Source organism: Petaurus breviceps, unplaced genomic scaffold, assembly GCF_028583685.1.
Source record: "Petaurus breviceps papuanus isolate PSGF00001 unplaced genomic scaffold, PetGlider_PUasm1.0 90407, whole genome shotgun sequence".
Lineage (NCBI taxonomy): Eukaryota > Metazoa > Chordata > Mammalia > Diprotodontia > Petauridae > Petaurus > Petaurus breviceps.
The window spans coordinates 122,553-147,624 of record NW_027187241.1 but is presented as its reverse complement, the minus strand read 5'-3'; the positions used below and the strand labels follow the sequence as shown (position 1 = coordinate 147,624).

Below are 25,072 nucleotides of genomic sequence, written 5' to 3'. Positions count from 1 at the left end.
GAGACAAGGCTTAGCAAGGCCATAAGATACATTGCCAGTCCCTTCATGAATTTATCCTCTGTCTGTAGAACAGTCCTAGAACCCCTGAACACATTAGCAAAGCCCTCTCCCAGGATTTCTGTAAACATACAACAAGAAAATCCTTCTTCAGGGCTTCTGAACCAACAGAAAGGCTCCCAGACCCCTGCAACAACAGCACTGTCCCTCACCAGTGGACAGTATTCACTCTGTCTGCAGGACAGTCTCCAGACCCCTGCAACAACAGTACTGTCCCTCACCAGTGGACAGTATTCACTCTCTGTCTGCAGGACAGTCTCAGGGCTTCTTAGCGAACAGCCAGGTTCCAGGACTTCTTCAACAAAAGGACAGTCTTTCACCAGTGGACAAATCTGGCAAAATAACATCAAAACAGACAGACAAAGTACCAGCAAAACAGCCATGTCTCCTCAGTCCTTGGCAGCTCAGGGGGCAGGTCTCAAAAGTCCAGGGCAATTCAAAGCAGCCACCAGCAATTCTCTTAGTCTCTCTCTCTCCACGAGGTGCTGCTACCAAAAAGATCTTCCGCCTCTCTCTGACCCTCCTTCCAAAATAACATCAAAACAGACAGACAAAGTACCAGCAAAACAGCCATGTCTCCTCAGTCCTTGGCAGCTCAGGGGGCAGGTCTCAAAAGTCCAGGGCAATTCAAAGCGGCCACCAGCAATTCTCTTAGTCTCTCTCTCTCCACGAGGTGCTGCTTCCAAAAAGATCTTCCGCCTCTCTCTAGTGTCTCTCCAAATCTACATCACCAGCTCCTCCCAGTTCAGGACTTTCTTTTCACATCAACAAGCCCATCCCACAGGTGGGATTAACAAACTCTGGGTTTTAACACAATCAATTTGAAAACCAAGCCAATACAGGGGAATCTTTAATTGCCATTACTATCACAGTTGTCTTCTACAACTCAACTCTTGCCACCAGCTTTGGTGGTGTTAGTATTAATATTAATGATGATTCAAACACATTATGATTCAGTTCACCAACTTTCATGAATTATATCTCCATCCATAAAGGTAGACAAATTTCCTTAACCTATCACTTGAAACTGCTCTATTTCCAAGACATAGAACTCTGAAATTTCCTTCTTTTATCACAAACTCCTGTCTTTCAACCTCTCTCATGCCTTCATTCATCCTGTACCTGCTCTTCACCCTCAATGTTCTGTCTAGTCCTTTTATCACCCCCCTCTTTTCCACATCCATTACTCCTATACCAGCTTCATTTCTCTGCCTTCATAGTCTTGACTATATAAGTCATTTAGAAAAGGTACTGTCTACTTTCTTTCATTTTTATTAATGTCTTTTTATTTTTATTTATATTTATTTTATTGCATTTTATTTGTTTTATTGATGTCTTTTTTATATATCATAATAGTTTTCTCTAGTATCTCTCCCTTTCCTCCTACCAGAAGTAGGAGTATAAAGTACATGTTTATTATTATAGACACATATACATGAATTCAGTTCAATTCAACATTGCATTAATTTCAATTGTCAAGCACTCATTAAGTCCCTACTCTATGTAAGACACTATGATTGACTGAACTGATTTCATGTATATGTGTCTGTAGTAATATATATGTCTTTTATATTATACGTGTGTGTATGTGTATACATACATACACACACACACACACACACATATATATATATATATATATAAACAAGCAACAAGAAAAATTTTTGAAGAAAAGGAAAAAAATGCATTAGAACTTATTTGTCACCCAGGTAGAACAATGGATAGAGCACTGGTCCTAGAATCAGGAAGATCTGTATTTGCATCTGGTCTCAGACACTATTAGCTGTCTGAGCAAATCACTTAATCTCTGTATGCCTCAGTATTCCCAACTGTAAAATGGGGATCATAATGGTGTCTACCCTATAGAATTGTTTTGAGGATAAAATGAGATAATATTTATAACACACAGCACATGCCTAGTACACGGTGAGACTCAATAAATGCTGATTGCTTTCCTTATTTACCTTTCCATCTACTCACTAACAAAATTCCAGCTATTACCTGATAATACCATATCCCCCACTTCCTTCTACCAATAGTCCTCTGTTCTACAACTTGCCCTTAATCAACAGATGTCAGAAAGGGTATTGACTTTTCCCCTTACTCTTCATTGTCCATTCCAGACTTTTAAAATTCTGTCTGATTCTCATTTGAAATCCATATTATTCATCTACAACTATCCTTTTCAAATTATCATTCATTTTCTATGGTCACCAGGGATCATTTCAACATCTGACTCTTGTTTTATATTTCTGTCCCATTACCCACTATCACAACTTTACTCCCCATTTTGACTTCCCCCAACGGATGTTGTGACCCTAGGGTTCCCTATCCTTCTTGATTCTGTCAACCTCCATCTCTATTACATATCAATCATAAATGAGCAAAGTCATACCTTAGACCTTATCATAACCCCTGTGATCTCTGAACCTGGCACTCTTTCTTGATTTGGATCACTAACCATCCAATCCCACTCTTTTCAGTTCATTAGCCCTGTCCTGGCTATATTTTTTATATTCTATTACCCAGTTATTTCAATGCAGCTTTTATCACCATCCTAATCTCCCATGCCCTCCAGTAGTTCACTATACCCACCATTGATAACTCTGGATCATTTCCATCATTACCTTGTTCCACTGCTGTTCCTAGGCTAAAGACAACTTCTGAAGAAAGAAGTAAAACTGTTTAGAGTTGATTCATGGTAAACATGCATCTCCCTACTTCAACTGAACTCTTGCTGCTATTTATTTCTTTTATTCACTTTTTGTGTTGATTCCTAAAAAAATTCTCCTCATTTACTATTCTAGACTTGTTCTCTCTTCATGTCTCTATACCTACTCCACTTAGTTTCATGGTTAGCAGATGGCCCCAACTCTTTTTCACTAAGAAATAGGCCACTGACCTCCAGTATTCATATTTACTATCATTTTACATACTCATCTAGGGTACCTTAAGTCATGTACTCATTTGTGAGCAAACATTGGAGAAAAACATATTGAACCAAACCCCTTGCTCTGTCCTATCTACCAAACTTTACTATAGGCTCACTGTGACCTATTTCCAAATCCTCCATGTTTGTGGGATGCTGTTTTGCTAACTTGATTAGAAAATCTGGATTATCCATGCCAGATTATGAATCACTTTGGAAACTGCAGCTCAATCTCCTCTCCCCATATTTCTCCTGCATGATTTCCAGTGGAAGCCCCCTACCTGAGGCCTGTCATGTTTCAGCTCTTCCTAGCACTGCCTACTTACTGGCTATAGAAGAATTATAACTAGAATGTTGCTCATTCCTGCCATGACACATCTATCTTTATGCCTACCCTCTAGATACAGGGGTGGGGGACTTGTGGCCTCAAGGTCACATATAGCCTTCTAGGTTCTTGGGTGCCACCTTTTGACTGAGTCCAAGTTTTACAGAACAAATCCTTTTATTAACGGGATTTGTTCCGTGAAGTTTGGATTCAGTTATAGGAGCACACTTAAGGACCTAGAGAGCCACATGTGGCCTCAAGGCTGTAGGTACCCCATCCCTACTCTGGAAGGAAACTTTCTCTTGAACTTTGAGCCACTTGTATTATATTACATTGGAACACACTGGCATTGCATTTGGGGAGGCAGCAAGGGACATTGGTAAGTCTTAGATCTAGAATCAGAGCCCAAATTAGAATTTCAGCTATGCGCCTTACTGTCTGACCTTCAGCAAATCACCTAGTTTGACAGGCAATTAAAATTGGATTATATGACCTCTTCTGGGGCTTGATACAGTCAATACATATTCTGTACTAGCAAGGGCATTTGGAAGACTAGATGATCTATAGGGAACCTCTCATTTGGACTCTCAACAGGACTTCCTACATGACAACAACAAATACATTTGGCAAGCATATACCAGCCTCTTTCATGACTGTCTTGATGTTAATAATCAGAGGGTCATCAAACCAGAGAATTTCTCCTGTTGTATTTACAAAGCAGCCCTGGACGATACCAATACATCCATGAAAAACCCTTCGTGGGAAGAGAACCTTTAAGACTATATTTTGCTCTACTTGATTGTTTTTTTTTTTAATTAACAAGCAGTAATCACAGAGAGATTTATATTTCCTGCACCTTAGTCAATTTTGTGACTATAAATATGTGGTCTGTTGTAGCAAATCACTCAAGAAAAACTGCTACTTCACTTTCATACTTTCATAAAAAGATGCCTATTGAGATTATATAAAGTCAAGTCAAGCCATCAACCAATCACTAAGTGTCTATTATGTGTGTCAGGCACTGTGCTGCATCATATAATGCTAATAAAGGAGGCGTGTAGATCAGGAATTGTTGACATCCTCTCTATCACCTTTTTTAAAAAAGACTACTCCTTTTCTTCACTCCTCTGGTATCTATCCCTCCCTAAGCTCTCTTGTGAAAAAACAATCCCTTAACATCTTCAAAATGATATTATGTCCAGCACACATTCTTTAGCGTGTTCTTGGTCTGGCCCAGCAAATTTTAGCAACTTCTTACATGCTATCTCCATTTCTTCATTTAGCACATCAAGGATATAGATATTAGAGCCCAAATTTATTGTGAAAAATGGTTGATATAGAAATGCTGGCAAACTAGCCTCATTTTATATTCATGTTCTATTCCCATCGGTCAATCTACAAATATTCTTGGGATAATGTGGCTTAGTTGGGTTTCATGCCAATTTTGCCATAAGGCTGCTTGTGGTTCCACTACTTTTTGATGTTTTATGAGGCAATACTACTTACAATCTTAATGGATCATCGTGTACAGTGTTTTACACATGAATTTGTATTCTAAATTGGTGTTCCCCATGGCTGTTTCTTCCCTTCCCCTCCCTTTGCTTCTCTGTCTCTGTCTCTGTCTCTGTCTCTCTCTCTCTCTCTCTCTCTCTGTCTCTCTCTCTCTCTCTGTCTCTCTCTCTCTCTCTCTCTCTCTTTCTCTCTCTGTACTTCCCCCTCCCTCCCTCTCTGTCTCCTTGTCTCTCCTCTTCTCTCCTCTCAACAAAGAGATCAATTATTGGCTAGACAGAGTGGCTTCTATTATGCTCTTTTAGTCTCCTCATTATGACAATTTCTTTATGTGATTTAAGTTTTCATAGGAAATAGTGATAATGAGTCAGTATCTTTTTTTTTCATTTTCCTTCTTTTGTCACTGATGGCTTGTTTGACCGGGTCAGGTTGAAATTATTGCAATTCCACATCATGTCTTCTTATCATTAACCTTTCTTTAAATTTGATGCTCTTTTAACCTTTATCAAACTGGTCAATGATTTGACTGTCTGTCAACATCTTATTCTAACATGACTCCCACATTAGTAACTACTCATTTCTTATCTGCTGAGGCATAGCCAATTCATTATTTTATGATGTTGCTTAGTGCTCATTATGTCCAGGACCTTCCATTCTTCTTTTTGAGTGCCATAGTCCAGATACAGAGGCATGAGTCTTCTGCAGCTTTTAATCCATTACATCTCCTAATCTGGAGTCATATTTTCCAATATGATTTCATCATTTTCCCCTTTATCCACCTCCACAATAAAGTCACCAATAAAAGCATATATTGATTTGGTTTCAAGAATCTTGCCAAGTTCTTCAAAGAATTTCTCTATATCTTCATCTTCTATAATAAAGGTTGGTCTAAACGCTACAATTATGTACATGGTAGTCTTTTTGCTTGGGCTCATCATGAGTACCACAAGATAAGAGGATTTATTATCCCAACTATCTTTGGACTCACAATGAAATCAAATCCACCAACACCCTGGAATGATTCCCCAAGAAGAACCTATAAACTATCTTTTCTTTTCATTCATCAACTTTTTGTTGTCGGGTTTCCATTATTATTCGAATGTCAGTATTAATGTGGTTCAATTATTCTAATATCAAGTAATAAAACAATGAACATTTATTAATCACTATGTGTAAGGCACTAAAACAGAAGTAAAAACAATCCTGGCCCTCATGGAGTATATAATCTAGACCCTTACCATGTTTGGTCATCAGAAAACAGATCTGTACCAAATCTAAAGTATGATGAATCAGGTTTAAAAAAGTACCAAGCAAAACCCTGCCCCTTTTAAGATATATGCATAACCTAATATGGATGAGTTTTCAAGTTCCTCTTTCAGGTCCCGCCTATTGGTCAAAATGTAATGATAAAAATGAAAATACACTACATAGCCCCAAAGCTACTGACTTAGGTCTTACTACAGTGAAAAAATAAATCAGACTATTAATTTGCACAAAGAGGAGAATGAATTTGAAAGGGAGATCTATAGGTATATACATAATTGATCCCTTAAAATAGGTAAAATTGGATGGGAAGGGGAACTAGCAAATAGCAGGAAGTAAGTAGAAGAAGAATTAAAAAAAGTCTCACATAGAAGGTAGCACGTGAGTTGACCCTAGAAAAAAAACTAGGGATTCTGAGAAGGAGAGATGACAATGAAGGGCATTCTAGGTATGGTGAATATCCAATGCAAAGGCATGGAAATAGGAGGGAGAATTGCCTTATAAGGGGAAGCAAGAAACAGTTTATTTGAATCACAGTGTACATGGAGGGAAGCAATGTATAACTAAAAAGGCTAGATGGGGACAAATGGTGAAAGTCCTTTCATAGACTCTTTACTGTATAAAGAGTAGTTTATGTTGACCCTAGAGGTAATAAGGAATCACTGCTTTTTATTAAGAGAATGACATGGTCAATTTTTCATTTTTGTAAAATCAATTTGGCATCTATGTGAAGGATGAATTGGAGAGGGGAGTGATTTGAGAGAAGGTGACAAATTAGAAGACTATTAAAATAGTCTAAGCAAGAAATGAGGATCTGATCTAGGGGTAGTGGCTGTATGAGCAGAGAAAGAGGAAGGAAATGAGAGATTTGTGGCAGTAACAACAAGATACCGTCACTGATTTTCTGGGGTTTTGTGGAGTGAATCAAATAAAGAATCATTTATTAAGCCCCTATTATGTTCCAGGTACTTTGCTAAGCCTATGAAAGCAAAGAGTTGATGATGACCCCAAGGTAAGCCTCATCTCCAGAAACTCATCATTTTACAAGAAGAAATCAACTCAGAAACTCAAACATCCTCAGTTCTCCTGACACTGAGGTTCCTCCATCCCTCTGATTGGAGAGGATGAAAGGTATATATCTACAAGTTTTTCCCTGGTTCTCCTTCATTTTTTTTTTTGGGGGGGCGAAGGCAAAGCAATTGGGTTTAAGTGACTTGCCCAAGGTCACATAGCTAGTAAGTGTAGCAAGTGTCTGAGATCAGATTTAAACACAAGTCCTCCTGACTTCAGGGCTGGTTCTCTATTCACTGCACCACCTAGCTGCCCTGATCCTCCTTCTTTTAAGGATGACCCTCAGGGATTTCTCCTCATCATTTCCTACTTGGCTACTTTCACAGACTTCATAACTCCAGAAACTCATTATTCTGCAAGATGAAAACAACTTGGAAACTCATACCTTCTCAGATCATTTCCCACTCCAACTTCATGATTTCATCTTCATGTCCGCTAGAGGGTAACCTCTCCCATGCCTGGCTTTTCTGTTTCTTTTTTTATGTGTTGTCTCCCTGATTAGATTGTGAATTCCTTGAGGCTAGAGACTGTCTTAAGCCTTTCTTTATAGCCTCAGTAATTAGCAAAGGGCCCAACACTTAAGAAGTAAGACAGAAATAGAGAAGTTCAAAAGAAGAGTAGGCTTTGGGGGAAAATACCTCAATTTTTAGATTTGTTGAGTTTGAGATGTCCTTGAGATATTCAATAGTCTACTGACTGGACAAAGATCATTGGACTGATCTTTGGACAAAGACCTCAGATTTGGTGTATCTTTATAAGATAAGTTGGAGGAAATAGTCGGAATACTAGATGATTCTTAACATTCACTACTCCTCTGTTTTCCATCATCTCTGCAGAAACACGATGGGGTTACAACAGACTGACTGACCATTTACATTGTTTTACTTAGTTTCACAGATTGCCATGGCCAAAGAATCTATCACTTACTAGCCCCCCTTTCAGTAATGAGCTACTCCACACCCGGTTCATTTGTTGCTCAGAAAGAAGATTCAATCTGCTTCTAGGACTATATCCAGAGTTTTTCCAGTAGGGTCAAATATGCCCCAGTTCTCACTGTGGCTTGCATAGCTTCCAATACTCCTGCTTATCATGAGGGTGAGTAATAGCATAGTAGATCCAGAATCAGAAGGCCCTTCAAGAGTACCTAGTCCAAACCTCTCACTTTACAGAGGAGGAACTGAGACCCCAAGACATTAAATAACTTGTTCAAAGTCTCACACTTAAGAAATAGCATAGACAGAACTGAAACCTAGGTTTTCTGATTCAGTATCTAGCATTCTTTCCATTGGCCCATACAGGCTTTACTTTGGATATATTAAGACTCTGTGGATGAGATTTGAAAGGTTTTCGAAGCCTCTCCCACGTTTGTTCATCAGAAAACAGATCTGTACCAAATCTAAAGTATGATGAATCAGATCTAAAAACATACCAGGCAAAACCCTGCCCCATTTAAGATATAGGTATAACCCGATATGGATGAGTTTTCAAATTCCTCTTTCAGGTCCCTCCTATTGGTCAAAATGTAATAATAAAAAGGAAAATACACTACATAGCCCAAAGCTACCCACTTAGGTCTTACTAAAGTGAAAAAATAAATTGTGCTATGAATTTAGGCAAACAAGAGAATGAGACTACAATTAGACCAAAGAAAAAGCCAAAAACAACTCAGAAAGAAATGACGAAAAGTATGCAATCTATAAACGTCTCGTGTTTTCTCGAAGTATAGTGTGTCCAATAAAAGAGAGCTAAATTTGTCTTTATTACTTCTATTACATGATAAGTTTTTAACCTCCTTTTCCCATTAAGCTAAGAGCAGCATTCTCCCTCAAGTTTCAAGAAAACAGGCCATTTATTACCTGTGAACAAAGTTAGGCTTTTTTTTTTACTTTGTTTTGTTTACTTTGGTTATAAGTGATATTGGAACAAAATACCTTCATTCATTCTAGCACAGTTTATTTTTTCAATATGCTCTTAAGAACACAGAGACAGAAATCACATCTGAGAGTCTCCTGGGTACTTTGAGCTGAGAGCATAACAAAAGCTCTGCTATACTACCCATAATTGAGCTGAGATTTCACAGATAATAACAATGCCATACTTTTGCTTCATGATTTCCATCTAGATTAAAGTCTGAATGTGCTTTACCAATGATAGAACTTAGGAGCTGTACTCAAAAGCTTCCACCTCTCACATCAAAAGTTTGTGATAAACAAAATAGCTAGGTAAACAACATGAAATGAACATATTTTTCTGAGTTATACCATTTCAACCCACCCCATTTATTGTGTTCCCTTCAAAAAAATTTTGCCTTTAATTCATCTAGCAAATAAAACTGAACAATATAAAAGTGATTAACGCCCCCACCTTTCTGAAAATTAGGTGAATCTATTCAAAGTGGAAGGTGGCTCAAAGGATATAATCTTCAAATTAATATTTTTCAACAGCAGTTCATGTTATAGAGTCATTTTTTAAAAAGCACACAATGTACCCGAAGACTAAGTTTCGAAATGCTCTTTTTCGTCTCCCAGGACTCTAGAATTCACGCTGAGCAGCTGTTAAGATAGCTGTTCACTTATACCACAAGAGGAAAATAGATACCTTCAGGGAAAGGAGTTGATTGTCTAAGGCCCGGGCTACTTCCAGCAACATTGCACAGGGTACTGCAGAATCAGTGGCTCCCACAAAAATACCCCTGTCCCACTGTGGAAAGTACTTAGAGTCATAGTGGCAGGCAAGTACCAAGTGGCGTTTGGCCATGGGGTCAAGGGTGCTGATGATATTTGAAAAAGTCCGGTATCCATAGGGTGTGTAACTCAAGAATGTATCTACTTCTAAGTTCCAGTTGGCTTGGAGTCTGTGAATTCTCTGCATGATGTGCTAGAAAAAAAAAAAGAGAGAAATTAATGCCTCTGGTCTAGATCTATGTAGCTTTTAGCTGTAAAGTATTTTAATGTTCACATTTAACATCTTAGGAAGCCAAGAAGAAACATTTGAGAAGTTATGAATACCCTGACTTACTAATGCCTCTCTATAACATGTGTGCTCTCTATCTGGAGACAAACTAAATTTTGACAGTAGGGACTCTTTTCTAATACTTCTTGTATCTCCAGTACTAAACACAGTACCGTGTATATAACAATTATTAAATGAATGTTTGTTGAAAATGATTCCTATTAATGTGGGAGACAACTGATAAAGTGATTCTCTTAATTTATAGCAATTGAGACAGAATGGGAAATTTTTCAGAGAAGAAAAAAATGACAGGGGTTGGGGGAGAGGGGAAGCCAAGGCAGTATGTGATTTAATGAAGTGAGCACTGGAAGAACCAAGGGTCTGTGGTCTGGTGTTAGTCTGGCTAGTCACTTGCAATATGACTTGAGACAAATCACTGAATTTCTTTGGGCCTTGGTTTCCTCATCTTTAAATGAAGGGGTTGATTTAATTATTAAATGAATAATCAAATTACATACTTTCTAAGGCTCTTTACATGTTAACACTCTATGGGTCTGTGTTTCTAGGTCTAAGGCTTATACATTTGAGATCTGTGTTGCTCACTAAAATTTTAGGTCATGTGAGAGGTGTGGCCCCCCTAGACATATGTGTACACAGGAATCAGATCCAAGACTATGGGAAGGGCAAAGTCAGCTGCTGTCTAAGGCAAAAAAATGCAGAAGAGCATAATCAAAAATAAATGTTTTATAAAACTACTTTTTAAAAAAATAGGGATAGGGAATGGACCTGTGATTTCCCTGTATAAGAAACTCAAGACATAAAGAAACAACTCCCTCTACCAATTTGGGACACCACCTACTCTGCACTTTAAAATCTTAGAGAGTTGTCTTAAGTTCTAAGAGTTTATGACTCTGCCTGTGATCACACAGACAGTCATACAAAAAAGCATTTATTAAGCACCTACTCTGTACAGGGAGGCAAAAATACAGTCTTCAAAAAGCTCATATTCTAAGGGGAAGACAATATGAAAATAAATATGTATGTAACAGAAGTAGCCACTGTGTGCAGGCAGGACTCAAATTCAGGTCTTCCTGACTTTGAGGGTAGCTGTCCATCTACTATATCATGATGCTTCTCTTTAAAAATAGAAAAATGCATGTCTTAATGTCAGAAAAATTTCATTCTTGATTGTATATATTAAAGTTTTAACCAGTTATCACATGTATCACCAGGAATGCTCAAAGTTTCCTTTGGACCATAAGACATAGGAGGAGCAATTTTAAGCCTTAACCATAGGATACAAATGCCTTGACCCATTCAGTCTTTAGCCTAACCCCTATTAGCCTTTGCCTAGTCCTATATTTTTAAAATGCTGACAAAGTTCCTGAAAGCAGCAATCCTGACTTATACTTCCTCGTATCTCTCTCAATACTCCATTTAAATAGTTATCTTTATTTAAAAGAAAATTTATATTATGAAGAACATCTGGCAGACAGATGGTGTATTACTCTAGAAATTATCTTCATTAACAATGGCAGCCTAAAAATCTTTCACAAAATACCCTAGAATGAAAAACAAAATTTCTGATAGCATGGCTCAACTGTAGTCATAATGTTGCACATTCACTTCTTAGCTTGGAAACAGGCTTTCAGTAAATATTTTTCAAAGCTACAAAGATACTAAAATCTATAAGAACAGGAGGAAAAGTCTCAAAGCTAATCAGGATTCACAATGAATTTATCTTTTTTAGTCACTTTTAAAAGCTTATCTAAATATCTAGTTTCTACAGAAAGAATCAGTGTCCACCTAATCTATTAGCTGAAGGGTTTGTTTGTTTTTTCCTGATCTGGTGTTTTTCTCATAAAGACTCACCTGGTGAGTTTCAGGTGTTGTTCTCTATATTATGATAGAGAAGCTGATCACCTGTCACTAGAATCCTTTGGATAGGGCAACAGCTGCCCTATTTACCATATTCTCATAAAGACTCACTGGTGAGTTTCAGGTGCTGTTCTCTGAATTAGGATAGAGAAATTCATCACCTGTCACTAGAAGCCCTTGAATAGGAAAACTGCTGCCACTATACCCTTACCATATAGATAGATAAGGTAAAGCCTGAAGCATCCATACTTTTCTAGATTCCTATCAGTAAAAAGGAGGACTCTTTGCACAGTAGGCACTACAGACTTTATTTTAGAATCACTCTAAATCTATAGAAAAGAAAACAATGAAGGGTTTCTTAACAGTATTATAGCTTGAAAGTATCTTTTCAAAATTTGGGCTTAGATTTTTAAATTTATTAATTAGATTCTATATTATTTATATATCAATAAGGCCATGAGGATTTGTTAAATGCCAGCAATGTGCCAGGCACTGTGATAAGCACTGGGAATACAGAAACAATCCCTCTACTCTCTAGGATCTCATAGTATAATAGGGGAGGAAACATGCAAACAATTATATTCAGGATACATGCAGGGTAAGATGGAAATAATCTCAAAGGGAAAACATTAGCAGTAAGAGGACTTGAAAAAATCATCCTGTCAAACGTGGGATTTTAGCTGAGATTTGCAAAAGCTATGGTAGGCAAGGGGCAGCAAGGTGGCACAGTAGGTACAACACTAAGCCTGGAGTCAGAAAGATTCATCTTCCTGAGTTCAAATTCGGCCTCAGATACTTACTAGATGTGTGACCCTGGGCAAGTCACTTAATCCTGGGCAAGTCACTTAATCCTGTTTGTCTCAGTTTGCTAACTCGTAAAATGAGTTGGAAAAGAAAATGGCAAACCATTCCACAAATGAATAACAACAACAAGGGAGCCAAAAGGGAGAGAAGAGGAGAAAGAGTGTTCTAGGAATAGGGGACAAGCCAGTGAAAATGCATGGAGTAAGGAGATGGAGTGTTTTCTGTGAGAAACAGTGAGGAGATCAGTGTCACTGGATCAAAAAGGTGTGGAAGGAAGTAAGGTGTAAGAAAACTGGAAAGGTAGGAAGAGGCCAGGCCATGAAGCTGTCTACGGAACATCCAAGCTGATATGTCTGTAGGCAATTTAATATGAGAAATAAAGGGGTTAGGGATGGGCAAAGAGATATGAAAATCACCTACTTAGAAATGAACATATAATCCACAGGAGCTTATGAGATCATAAAGTGAAATAGTATAGGGGAAAAAAGAAGAGGAATCTGGACAGAACTTTAGGGGCTACTTATGGTCTGTGGGCAAGACCTAGACCAGGGATCAGCAAAATATGGTAAAGTACAGACATTGGACCACACTAGCCCATCACCTATTTTTTTAATGGCCTATGAACTAAAAATGTTTTTTACATTTTTAAATAAAGTGTTTTGGAGGGTATTTTAAAACGTAAAGATCATCCTAAGCTTGTAGGTCATACAAAAATAGGCATCAGGAGTTGGCCCTTGGGCCATAGTTTGCCTGCCCCTAAACTAGATGAAGATCCTTCAGAGAAACTGAGGAATGATCAGACAGGTGGAAGGAGAACCAGGAATGAGAAGCATCACAAAAAAGGTATAAGAGAAGAGGGCGTTATGCAGAAGAAGGTGGTCAACAATGTCAAAGTTTCCAAGGTGGTAAAGAAGGAAGAGTATCGAGAAAAAGCCATTCGATTTAGCAATTAAAAAACATCACCGGTAACTTTGTAGAGAAAAACTTCAGTTAAATGATTTCTAGATTTTGAAAAATCACTGAAATAAGTCAAGCATAAGAAAAGAATCTAGAAGAGTAACTGGACTTCAAAAACATCATTTTAGAATTTAATCTTCTCTATATATGCTATAATGTTAATATGTTTATGATACCATCAATGTGGGAACTCTGACCAGTAGTACAGATGACATACAACTCACAAGAAGAGGTCTTTGTGATCCTGACCTCTACAGGTCCTAAAATCTTCTACAGGAAATTCAACTAAGATGGGACCTTCCCATAGCAGTCTTGGCATTTTTGTTAAAGTAAATGAATAGTCTGTATATCAGACAAAGGCTAAAATTAAGATTAGCTGGCTAATTCAGTTGCTAATATTGAACATGGTTTCACTAATTTAGCGATTCCAAATTTATCACTATGGCTTTTGTTGACAAATAAAGCTATAGTGTTAAATGATCTTTCACAAAACAAATTTCCAGAATAGATCATTGCATGTTTTGGCATTGAACTGAGTAATTTTAGTGATTGTTAAGAAAAATCTAGAAAATATAAACACTAGACCATTTACACATTGGCCCAAATATTCCTCACTATCAGAACAAGATCCTAAATTGGATTTAAAAATCTGCATCATTATTCAGTATAAAATATTCCTAGAAATTCTTACCTGACGAGCAGCATAACTTCCTGGTGATCCTGGATATCTCTCTATAAGTAGTGGTTTTAAATCATTCTGCCACATTTCAGAAATATTTGTCCCTTCTGCAATTTTCTGGATATCAGTTGTATTCAAAATAGCTGGTTGGTGTTGGTTCTGAATATTAAGAAAAAATAAAAAATTGACTATTTTCATAAACCCTTCCAAAGTCACTGGCACTAAGCATGAAGGCAGAGGCTAACTCAGTTCAATTAAATTCAATAGGCATTTATTAATTACCTACTATACACTAGTTCTGGGAATAAAAAGACAAAAATAAAAATTGTCCCTGCCCTCAAGAAGCTTACATTACTGAAGGGAAATAGTATGTAAATACAAAATGTACATGTAAAGACTGTGGAGGGTATAGTTCACTGGTCAGTACTCAGATCTTTTCTGTTCCCTCTTCCATTCTAGAAACGGGCAAAGCTGAATTCTTCCCAGATGTTGTGTATTAGGGGGAAGGAATGTTTAGGGATCTTTCCTCTAATTCTTTCCCCCTAACAATTTTATCAAGCTATTAACTACAATTCTATCTATTATCTACAATATACAATTAACTACCTATTAACTACAATTATATCAATTTTAGCCTAGGGCCAACAATAATGGCCTTGAGTTTCATGTAATTCCTTTTTCTATTATTTCATAGAGTTTATCTCAGATGAAAATTGTAGTATAATCACAACAGTTAAAAGCCCCCATTTGAGAAAATTCTAACTCTGAGACAAAATCAGGATTCAGAAAACATTTAGGTAAGAGGAAGGGAATAAGGAAAGAGGAGAAGCATTTAGAAGGTTCCTACTGTGTGCCAGACACTGGGAAGTACATTTAACAATTATTTTTGAGGGGCACAGTCAAGATGGCAGAGTAGAAACAGGACTTCCTTAGGGCTCTGGCTTCCACCTCCCCCAATTCATGTAAAAGGAGACTCTGAACAAACTTTGGAGCTACAGAACCCACAAAATGACACAGAGAAGCTAACCTCCTGCTGAGGACAGCCTGGCAGGCCAGCAGGAATCAGCCAGCACAGCACTCTGGGAGCCAAGCCTAGCCCCACGCCAGCTAGAGGTTTTAGCCCCAGGGTGGGCCTAACCAACCACCAGCTAGAGGGACTTCAGATCACCAGCAGCTGTGGTGGTTTCCAGAATTATCAACCCATAGATGCTAAGGACAAAGTGACAGGTCAATGCAGTGTGGTCTTTGGGACCCAGTAGTTGAGAGTGAGTCAGCTTTTGCCCCCTGGGGCGAGAAGCCACTGAGGAGCCTTGGCCTGTGCAGCTGCTGCCATGTGGCAGCTTCAGCTCCTGGCCGGCAGAGCGTAGGAACACCAAGTGACCAGTCTGAGGGGTAATCTCAGAATTAAAGTTCTTGCTTTAACCTGCTTGGATTTGGATTGTAGTCTAGGGTGGAGGTCCTGGGGTGTGTGACTAGCTTGCCAGAGCATGTGGAGGCTTCAGCCAGGGCACCCAACTAATACCTTTGGCAGCTGAGAAAACCCCAGCATTTGGAATGAAGCTCCCCTGTCTGGTGGCAAAGTCCTACTGTGGCAAAAAGCCCAGAGGTCAAGTAATTGAGTGGTGACATGAGCAGGCAAAGGAAGCAAAATAAACAGAGCAACCCAACTTTACACTCCTATTTTGGGGACAAAAAGGATGAAAGCATGGAACAGAAGGAAGACAGTGAAGTCAGAACTCCTACACCAAAAGCTTCAAAGGAAAATAAGAGCTGGTTACAGGCCATAGAGGACCATAAGAAGCAAATAAGAGAAATGGAGGAAAAATTGGGAAGAGAAATGAGAATGATGCAAGAAAATTATGAACTGAGAGTCGACAGCCTGACTAAGGAAAATAACACCTTAAAAAATAGACTAACTCAAATGGCAAAAGAGGCTCAAAAAGGCAATGTGGAGAAGAATGCCTTAAAAAGCCAATTTGCCAGATGGAAAAAGAATCTCAAAAGCTCGATGAGGAGAATCATTCCTTCAGAATTAGATTGGAACAAATGGAAGCTAGTGACTTTATGAGAAATCAAGATGCTGTTAAACAGATCCAAACAAATGAAAGAATAGAAGGCAATGTGAAATATCTCATGGGAAAAACCGCTGACCTGGAAAATAGATCCAGGAGAGATAATTTAAAAATTATTGGACTACCTGAAAACCATGATCAAAGAAAGAACCTAGAAATCATCCTCCAAGAAATTCTCAAGGAAAACTTCCCTGATGTTTTAGAACCAGAGGGCAAAACAGAGATTGAAAGAATCCACTGATCACCTCCTGAAAATGATCCCAAAAAGAAAACTCCTAGGAATATTATAGCCAGCTTCAGAAATTCCCAGATCAAGGAGAGAATATTACAAGCAGCCAGGAAGAAACAATTTGAATTTTGTGGAAACACAATCAGGATAACCCAGGATCTGGCAGCTTCTATACTGAGGGATCTAAGGGCTTGGAATATGATATTCCAGAGGTCAAAGCAGCTGGGATTAAAACCAAGAATCACCCACCCAGCAAAAATGAGTATCATGTTTCAGGGGAAAATATGGTCATTCAGTGGAATAGAGGACTTTCAAGTATTCTTGATGAAAAAAACCAGAGCTAACTAGAAAATTTGACATTCAGCTACAAGAAGCAAGAGAAGCATGAGAAGGTAAACAGGGAAAAGAAATCATAAGGGACTTATTAAAGTTGAATTATTTACATTCCTACATGGAAAAATTATAATTGCAACTGATGAAAGTTTTCTCAATATGAAAATAGTTGAAGGGAATAGAAATATATGTGTGTGTGTCTATATAGGAGGGTATATGGGCGTATGAATACATATGTGAATGTGTGTATATATGTTTACAGGTATACATAGATAGAGGGCACAGGACCAAATTAATAGGAAGGGATGATACTTAAAAGGTGAAATTAAGAGGTTAGTAAGGAATATAACAAGAGGAGATAGGGAGAGACAGAATGGGGTAAAGTATCTCATATAGGGGCAGCCAGGTGGCGCAGTGAGTAAGAGCGCCGGCCCCAGAGTTGGGAGACATGGGATCGGTTCTGGGCTCAGATACTTAACACCCACACAAAAATAACTGGCCGTGTAACCTTGAGCAAGTTATTTAACCCTGACTGCTTTACAAAAAACAAACTATCTCATATAGAAGAGGCAAGAGAAAATGGTTACAATGGAGGGGAAGAACAGGGAGGCAAAAGGGAATGGGTCAACCTTATTCTGATTAAATTTGGCTCAGGGAAGGAATGACACACACATTAAATAGGGTATCCCACCCTACAGGAGAGTAGTGGGGAAGGGGATGAGAGGGGGGATGATGGAAGGGAGAGCAGACTGGGGGGGAAGGAAGCTGGAAGCACCCACTTTTGAAAAGGGACAGGATCAAAGTAAAAAATAGAACAAATGGGAGGTGGGATAGGAGGGAGAGAAATATAGTCAGTCTTTTACAACATATCTACTATGGTAATGTTTTGCATAGCTGCACATGTACAACCTATACTGAACTGCTTATCTTCCCAGTAAGGGTGGGTGACAAGGGAGGAAGGGAATGAATCTGGAATTCAAAGTTTTAAAATCAAATGTTTAAAAAAAGAAAATATATATATATATATATATATATATATATATATATATATACAATTATTAATACTATTGTACATGCAATTGGGAAATAAGATATACAGGCACTGGGGCATAGAGATCCACCATACCCTACTGGAAAAGTCAAAGGGGGTATGGGAGGAGATATGGGAGAGAGCAGATTGAAGGAGAGGATATCCTGTGGGACCGCTATTTTGGGGCAGTGGATAGAGGGAAAACGGGGAGAAAATTTGTAACTCAAAATCTGGCAGAAATGAATGATGTAAATCAGAAGTTAATTGAAAAAAATAAATAAAAAATACAAAAAATCCCCAATTATTATTTCATTTGATCTTCACTACCTGGGAGGTAGGTGCTATTATTATCCCTATTTTATAGAAGAGGGAACTAAGGCAAAAAGAGATTAAGTGTCTTGCCCAGGATGACACAGCTAGTAAGTGTCAGGTCTTCCTGACTCCAGGCCAGGGGCTCTATCAACCATCCTAGTAGACAGAGTAAACTACAATTTCAGTAATTGGACAGGCCCAGGGAGGGGGACGTTGGGGAAAGAGCAGCCTTTCTTTAGACCTTCCATTAGTCCTTAAAGAGGCAGGTACAACCAGTAGCTTCAAATCCCAGTCATCTACTTTGAGATGCCTATAGGGGCCTGATGACTTTCTCCCCCCAAAGCTCAGCCCTCAGTTCATTTTCTTCTTTCATTTCTCCTTTCAGTTTCTCCTTTAGATTTCTCATTTCAAGTTCTTCTTTCTGCTATGCTTTCAGTTCTCTTCCAGTTTGGTTTCTTCAGTTCTGGGCTGGGAATACCTTCTCCCTGTTTCTTCTTCTTAGTCTGTCTTTGGCAGACTATGTGTGTCTCTTTAAGAACTCTCAGGCATGACTCAATTCAGCCCTCTGACTCAAAGATGAAAATAGTCCTCAACCAGATCTCAGGGCTTAGACAGAATCATTGTCCCTCTGAGCTACAAAATTACAGGCTGCCAGTCAGTTTTCCAACCTCTATTACATTCATAAAAAAAATTTACATAGGAGTTTTTCGACTGGGGTGGGGCTATGGGTATTAGCATCTTGGGGGAATTAGGAAAATATTCTTGTAAGAGGCAGCACTTTTGCTTCACCTCGAATGAAGATAATAGTTCCTAGAAGAAAGGGGAGATAAGGAGGAAGGGCATTCCAGTCTTGGGCAACACCAGAAAGAGAGATGGAATGTTGTATATACCACTCAAGTAAACCTGGCTGGCTCTTACAAGGCATGAGAAGGAGTCATGTCTAAGCCACCCAAAAAGATAGCTTGAGGTCTGTTTAAATGGCAAACAGAGTGATTTGTATTTTTATTCTAGAAACTTTAGGGAACCACTGAAGATTCATGAGCAAAAAAGCAACATGATCAGACCTGTGCTTTAGAATATCAATTTGATTGCTATGAGTAAAAGGAATTGGAGAAAGGAGAAGTCAATTAGGAGGTTACTGCAGCGTCCAGGGAGTTCAGTTAGAATATATATTCATATATACCCTCTACACTATTTAAACAAATCAACATTTAAAGCACCTACTATTTGCCAGGCATTACGCTAAGCATCCCCAGCTAGGCACTCAAAATAGAAGGCCCTATCGCCAAGGCAAGAGCTGACTACCCCTCTCAGAGTTCTAGGGGAAATCATATGGGGCTGCAGTTTCTAGTATTATATTGTTCAAAACCCCCAACCAATGACTTCCCAAGCTATTATCAGTCAAAATTTACTGCTCCAGGTGAGTAGTGATTAGTATCTAAACCATAACAGAAGTTATGTGAATAAAGAGATGGTGATGGATGCAAGAAATATTGCTGAGATCAAATAAGAAAAATCTGCGATCTGATTTGGGAGTGAAGGATGGGAGTGAGGCATAGTGGGAGATGAGGGAGATTCACTAATGGAACTTGTGCCCTCCTTTCTAAACCTGGGGCACTGGAAGAATAGTTGTGCCCCTGACAAGAGAAAAGAACTTCATGGAAAGTAACCCAGACCTTTAAGGTCAGGGATTGTTTCATATTTGTCACTGTCCCCAGCAGGTAGCAGCACAGTCACCTACATATCATAGATGCTTAAAAGGTGGTTCAGGAAGACTTGAGCTCAAGCACTCAAGTGAACCTGGGCAAGTTACTTCACCTAGATCTACCTCGGTTTCATCACTTATAAAGTGGGGATGATAAAAGCACCTACCTTCTAAGGTTGTTTCAAGGATCACATGAGATAAAATTTGTAAAGCACTTTACATTACAAAGCACCATATAAATTCTAGGTATTAATAAATATTTGTCATATTGAATTGAAAAGAGAATAAATACACTCATTTAACTACTCAAAATACATTTCTAACACACTATGGAGTATTTTGACTTGTCTAATGCTTTGAATTTCTAAATTTGCCTTTTCCCAGAAGAAATCAAAAAATAAGAAAATTTCAAACAATCACTATTCTTTATAAGAAAAAAAAGTCTTCCTGTAAGGAAGGGGAGTAGGCAGGAATAAGAATAAAAGGAAAGAGTAAGAAGATAAAACCAAAAAGGGAGAGATGATATGTAAGGGTAGTTACTGAGAAAACTAAAACATTGCAGCAGATGGCAACAGAAAACTGAAAAAAATCTTTGCTCCTTCTCAGCCAGGAGGCACATTTTTCAGACAGTCTTGTGTCAAGGTCTAAGTAATCAATCAAATGATCAATAAACATTTTATTAAACACCTACTGTATACTAGGCACTGTGCTAAGAGCTGGAATAAAGTTTTGCTGCAGTGTCTCTCCTGAAGAGGAGGAAGTATGTTAAGTCTGACTGGGGTAAAAACTAATTTTGTAGTACAAAGCTGGGAAAGACCATCTTCTCTGGGTTAAACAAATAGTACCAGTTCCAAGAGCATTTTAATTACATAATTTGTGGAGTCAGCCCAGTTTGTGAAAGGATCTGTGGTTCCAGATCATGATCTCATAGGGAAATTATTACAGAAATGCAGCCAATTCGGTCGCAGCTATCCTCCAGTCTGAGAAGCTCCTAAACAGCTCACACATTGATCTTGCTCTTTAACTCTAGACTGGAGTCACTACAACAGGCTCTACTGAGGTCAAACAATGCACCCTGCAATGAGTGCTGTTGCTGCAGAAGAGCAAGGAATGAAGAAATTAGAATCCTTCCCTTTTCCTGTTTCTTGATGCACAAACAGACCACACTTGCCAACAGCCCGCCCTGCTCTTTCTCACCAATGCTGTTGCCATAAGCACCATTTGGAGGGAGTTGTAGGGGGGCTAGGGAACACCCTTAAGCTTTTTAAACAATCTGAAGGATCAGAAATGGAGATAGGGATGAAGCTGTGGAGAGCAAGTTCTGAGGTAGAAAGTGCTTTCCCGCAATGCACCCCCATTGTCCTCAGGGTGTCTCAATGCAGACCCTGCCATTAACCCACCAATGCTCCAGGGACCCTGCTAAACACTCCGATGGAACTCTAGGTCTTTTAACCGTTCAGTTCAGAAAGATTATTATCCAATCAATGGTTGGGGGAGGACAAGTTGGTTCTCAGGATTCCTTCACCAGTGAATTTAACTACTACCTGACTGAACTGCTGCTGGAATGACTTTTGAATTGGCTCTAGATTGAATTGTTACATATAGACCAAGAGGTGTATTTCAGCCAATTCTAATACACTGTTTTCATTCAATGATCAGAGCACTTTACTCCTTCTAAGTTGAGTTATAGACATTCATATCTAATTTACACCTTTGACTGATTTATTCAATTGAGAATTCTAAGTAAATTAGTTTAATCAGATTGTTTTTCCTCAGTAACATGTAGGGGACAGCTAGGAGGCATGGTAGATAGAGCGCTGGGTCTGGGGTCAGAAGACTCATCTTCCTGAGTTCAAATCTGGTCTTAGACACTTACTAGATGTGTGACCCCTGATAAGTCATTTAAACCTGTTTGCCTCAGTTCCCTCTTCTGTAAAATCATCTGGAGGAGGAAATGGCAAACCACTCCCATATCTCTGCCAAGAAAACCCCAAATGGGGTCACAAAGAGTTGGACATGACTGAAATGACTCCAACAACAACACTAAAAGAATGAGAGTTTCAACTGAGTGGTAAATATATTTGGAATCTGAATCTCCTCAAAGTAGAAATGACACAGGGGGTGGCTTAAAGCACCATGAGATAGATGGGGAGAGGGACAATGGTATGTGTGAGAGAAATCCAGAAAGGGAGATAAGAGTATCAAAGATCAACCAAAGATTAACCTCACCTATTTCAAAATATAATCCTTGAATCCAGGATGAAGGAGAAAATTATTTCTCCTCTTCCCTCCTGTGTTACATGATCACTATTTTCAGGATTCAGAATTTTTCTACTAGTACCATAGTTCAGCTATAGAGACTTTAAAAGGCCTTTATGGTTGACTTTGAACTTATACATCATCTATAATGTTCTATCTATGTGGAAATGCCTTTTTTATTGTTATTCATTTGTTTTCAGTCATGCCCTACTTTTCATGACCCCATTTGGGATTTTCTTGGCAGAGATGCAGTGATGGTTGTGCCATTTCCTTCTCCAGATCATTTTACAGATGAGGAAATTGAGGCAAAGGGGTTAAGTGACTTGCTCAGGGTCACACAATTGGTAAGTGTCTGAGGCCAGATTGGAACTCGGGAAGAAGAGTCTCCCTGACTCTAGGGCTGATGGTCTATCCACTACATCACCTAGTCGCCCCTACCAGGTTCCAAATAACTAACTCATTAGCAAAGTTTTGAAACAAAATTTCATTCATAAGTAGGGGATTTCCAATATTTTCATATTAGGTGCCATCATAAATAAGACACACCCTAATTTCATAGAGACAGAAGCAAATTTTCACAATATGCTTTCTTTACCACACCTTACAAAAAAATGGGCACACCAATGTACCTAGACATTCTGTATGTTATTAAAATGGTATGCTTGATATGACTCATTTGACCACTCACCAGACAGAGATAATCAGAAAACTTTTTAAAAGTCGACAAGAAAAGATGAAGTAAAATGGAAATTTTAGAAATTTGCTTTGGCCTTTTGGTTACACCATTTGAAAATAATTTTCAGCTTATGTTGATTTGAAGTAAGTATTTAGTTGCTTACATTTATATACCATTTTAAAGTTTTAAAATTCCCTACATGTATTAATCTCATATAATCTTTAGGAAACTTAGGCTCAGTTAACTAACTTGCAGTTCAGGTGAGTAACTTGTCTGTAATCAAACTAATGAAAGTTAGCTTTGGGATTAGAACTCAGGCCTCTGGCGACTCCAAGGCAAACATACTGTCCATAATATTTTTAAAAGTTATTTCAACTAAAATTATTAGTAATAATATCTTGAATTTTGATTGTACTTTAATACTTAGAAAGCATTTTCCTTATAACACCAGTAGAGTATACAAGTAGTATTAGATCCATTTGTAGATAAGGGATCTAAGTAAGTACGGCATAAAAGAAAGTGTCAGAATTGTAAACAGGAGACCTGCTTTGGAATCTTGACCCTTAGAATGTATGGATCCGTTAATAATTAACTTATCTATTGCTCACTTTCCTTATCTGTAAAGGTGGAATAATAATACTCCTTAGTTTATACTACTTATTTCATACTCCTTTTTTACTCCTTAATTTACAGAGTTGTTTTAAGGAAATTAATTTGCAAACCTTAAAATAGCATAGGCATGTGCGTTATTAGAAAGGGTAATGGTGATAACAAATGTCAAATCTTGGAGTTGAATGCAAATCATAGTTTAGTTAATTTATTACAAATCACAGCACCTTCTTTAAATATACAAGATTGTTCTGTGTGTACACACCTGCAAATGACTCTTTTAGGGGGGAAAAAAAAAACTTGGAGAAAACTATAAGTACTCTTTACTAGCCAACATTAAAGACACTCTGTGTACTGCAAAGAGGAGTTGGTGTGTCTCTAAGTTCTGACTTTCGTAATTCCCATTTGCCAGTTTTTCCCAGAAGGGTAAAGATGATAGTAAACATGGTGAAGAGAGATTGGAGGGTATATTAGAGATGTGTTCATGCATTTATGAGCTAAGATGATAATATATAAAGATACTATTGAAACAGTGGTAATGGCTTTCGACTGTTTCTACCCAAACTCTTGCTAGAGCCCTTTTTAGTTAATGAGGTAAAATTGTCAATAAGGCAAATTTGCAACAAAGTAAGATTGCAAACTGACTATCCAACAAAGCAAAACCAGATTCAAAGTCAGGAACTAGATGGCCTTAACAATTTTCTCAGAGCATATGTGAATCATAATGTTAGAGTTCCAGGGCTCACTAGTGTGGGTGAACACAAGACTCTGTGTGTCCCAGTAAATTTATCCCTGTACCTTGTACTTTTAAAAAGCTGAAAAATACATTGGGTTTAATGTATAGATTTTTTTAATGGCTTGGTTTGTGTTCATTTTTTTTTTAATTCCTATAAATATAAAGGTCTCTCAAAGAGATCTTTTACTTTTCAATTTACCTTATTATATTTGAATGTCTTGCCACAGCAGTGGGATGTTTACCACAATGAAATAATACCTCAAGTTTCACAAGCCTTTATAAATGTAATGCGATTTCAAAATCCAATTACATAAATAATGAAATGAGCAGGAAACTGCTTCACAAGCAAAGTCTTTTAATGGCTTTCATCCTCGCTTTCTTAAGTTTTCTATCTTCCAGTAGTGAAGATCTGTCTGAAATCTTCACTTTTTAGCCTACTTCTATATAAAAAAAATAGTATTTCCTCCCCACCTCCAAATGCTTGTAAGCACCATAAATTGGTTTTAAAATAATATTTCTCTAGTTGATATATTTGGTCTTTCTCCAGCAAAAAAAGAAAAGAAAGGAAAGGAGAAAGGGAAGAAGGAAGGGAAAGAAGAAAGGAAGAAAGGGAGGGAAGAAAGGGAAGGAAGGAAGGAAAGAAGGAAGGAAGGAAGGAAGGAAGGAAGGAAGGAAGGAAGGAAGGAA

At 38.2% G+C, this 25,072-nt stretch overlaps 1 protein-coding gene across 2 annotated transcripts in view; it reads right to left on the bottom strand.

Annotated features, from left to right (window-relative positions):
• The window catches only part of QPCT (glutaminyl-peptide cyclotransferase), a 35,108-nt gene that overhangs the window by 8,945 nt on the left and 1,091 nt on the right, over nucleotides 1–25,072 (bottom strand). The window contains exons 2-3 of one of the 2 annotated variants that reach the window (XM_069108581.1): nucleotides 14,437–14,583; nucleotides 9,753–10,031 (exon numbers count right to left, since the gene is read on the bottom strand). In XM_069108581.1, the coding sequence (XP_068964682.1) occupies nucleotides 9,753–10,031; nucleotides 14,437–14,583 (426 nt within the window). The remainder of the gene's footprint in view (nucleotides 1–9,752; nucleotides 10,032–14,436; nucleotides 14,584–25,072) is intronic. The other variant, XM_069108582.1, reaches the window with a different exon arrangement.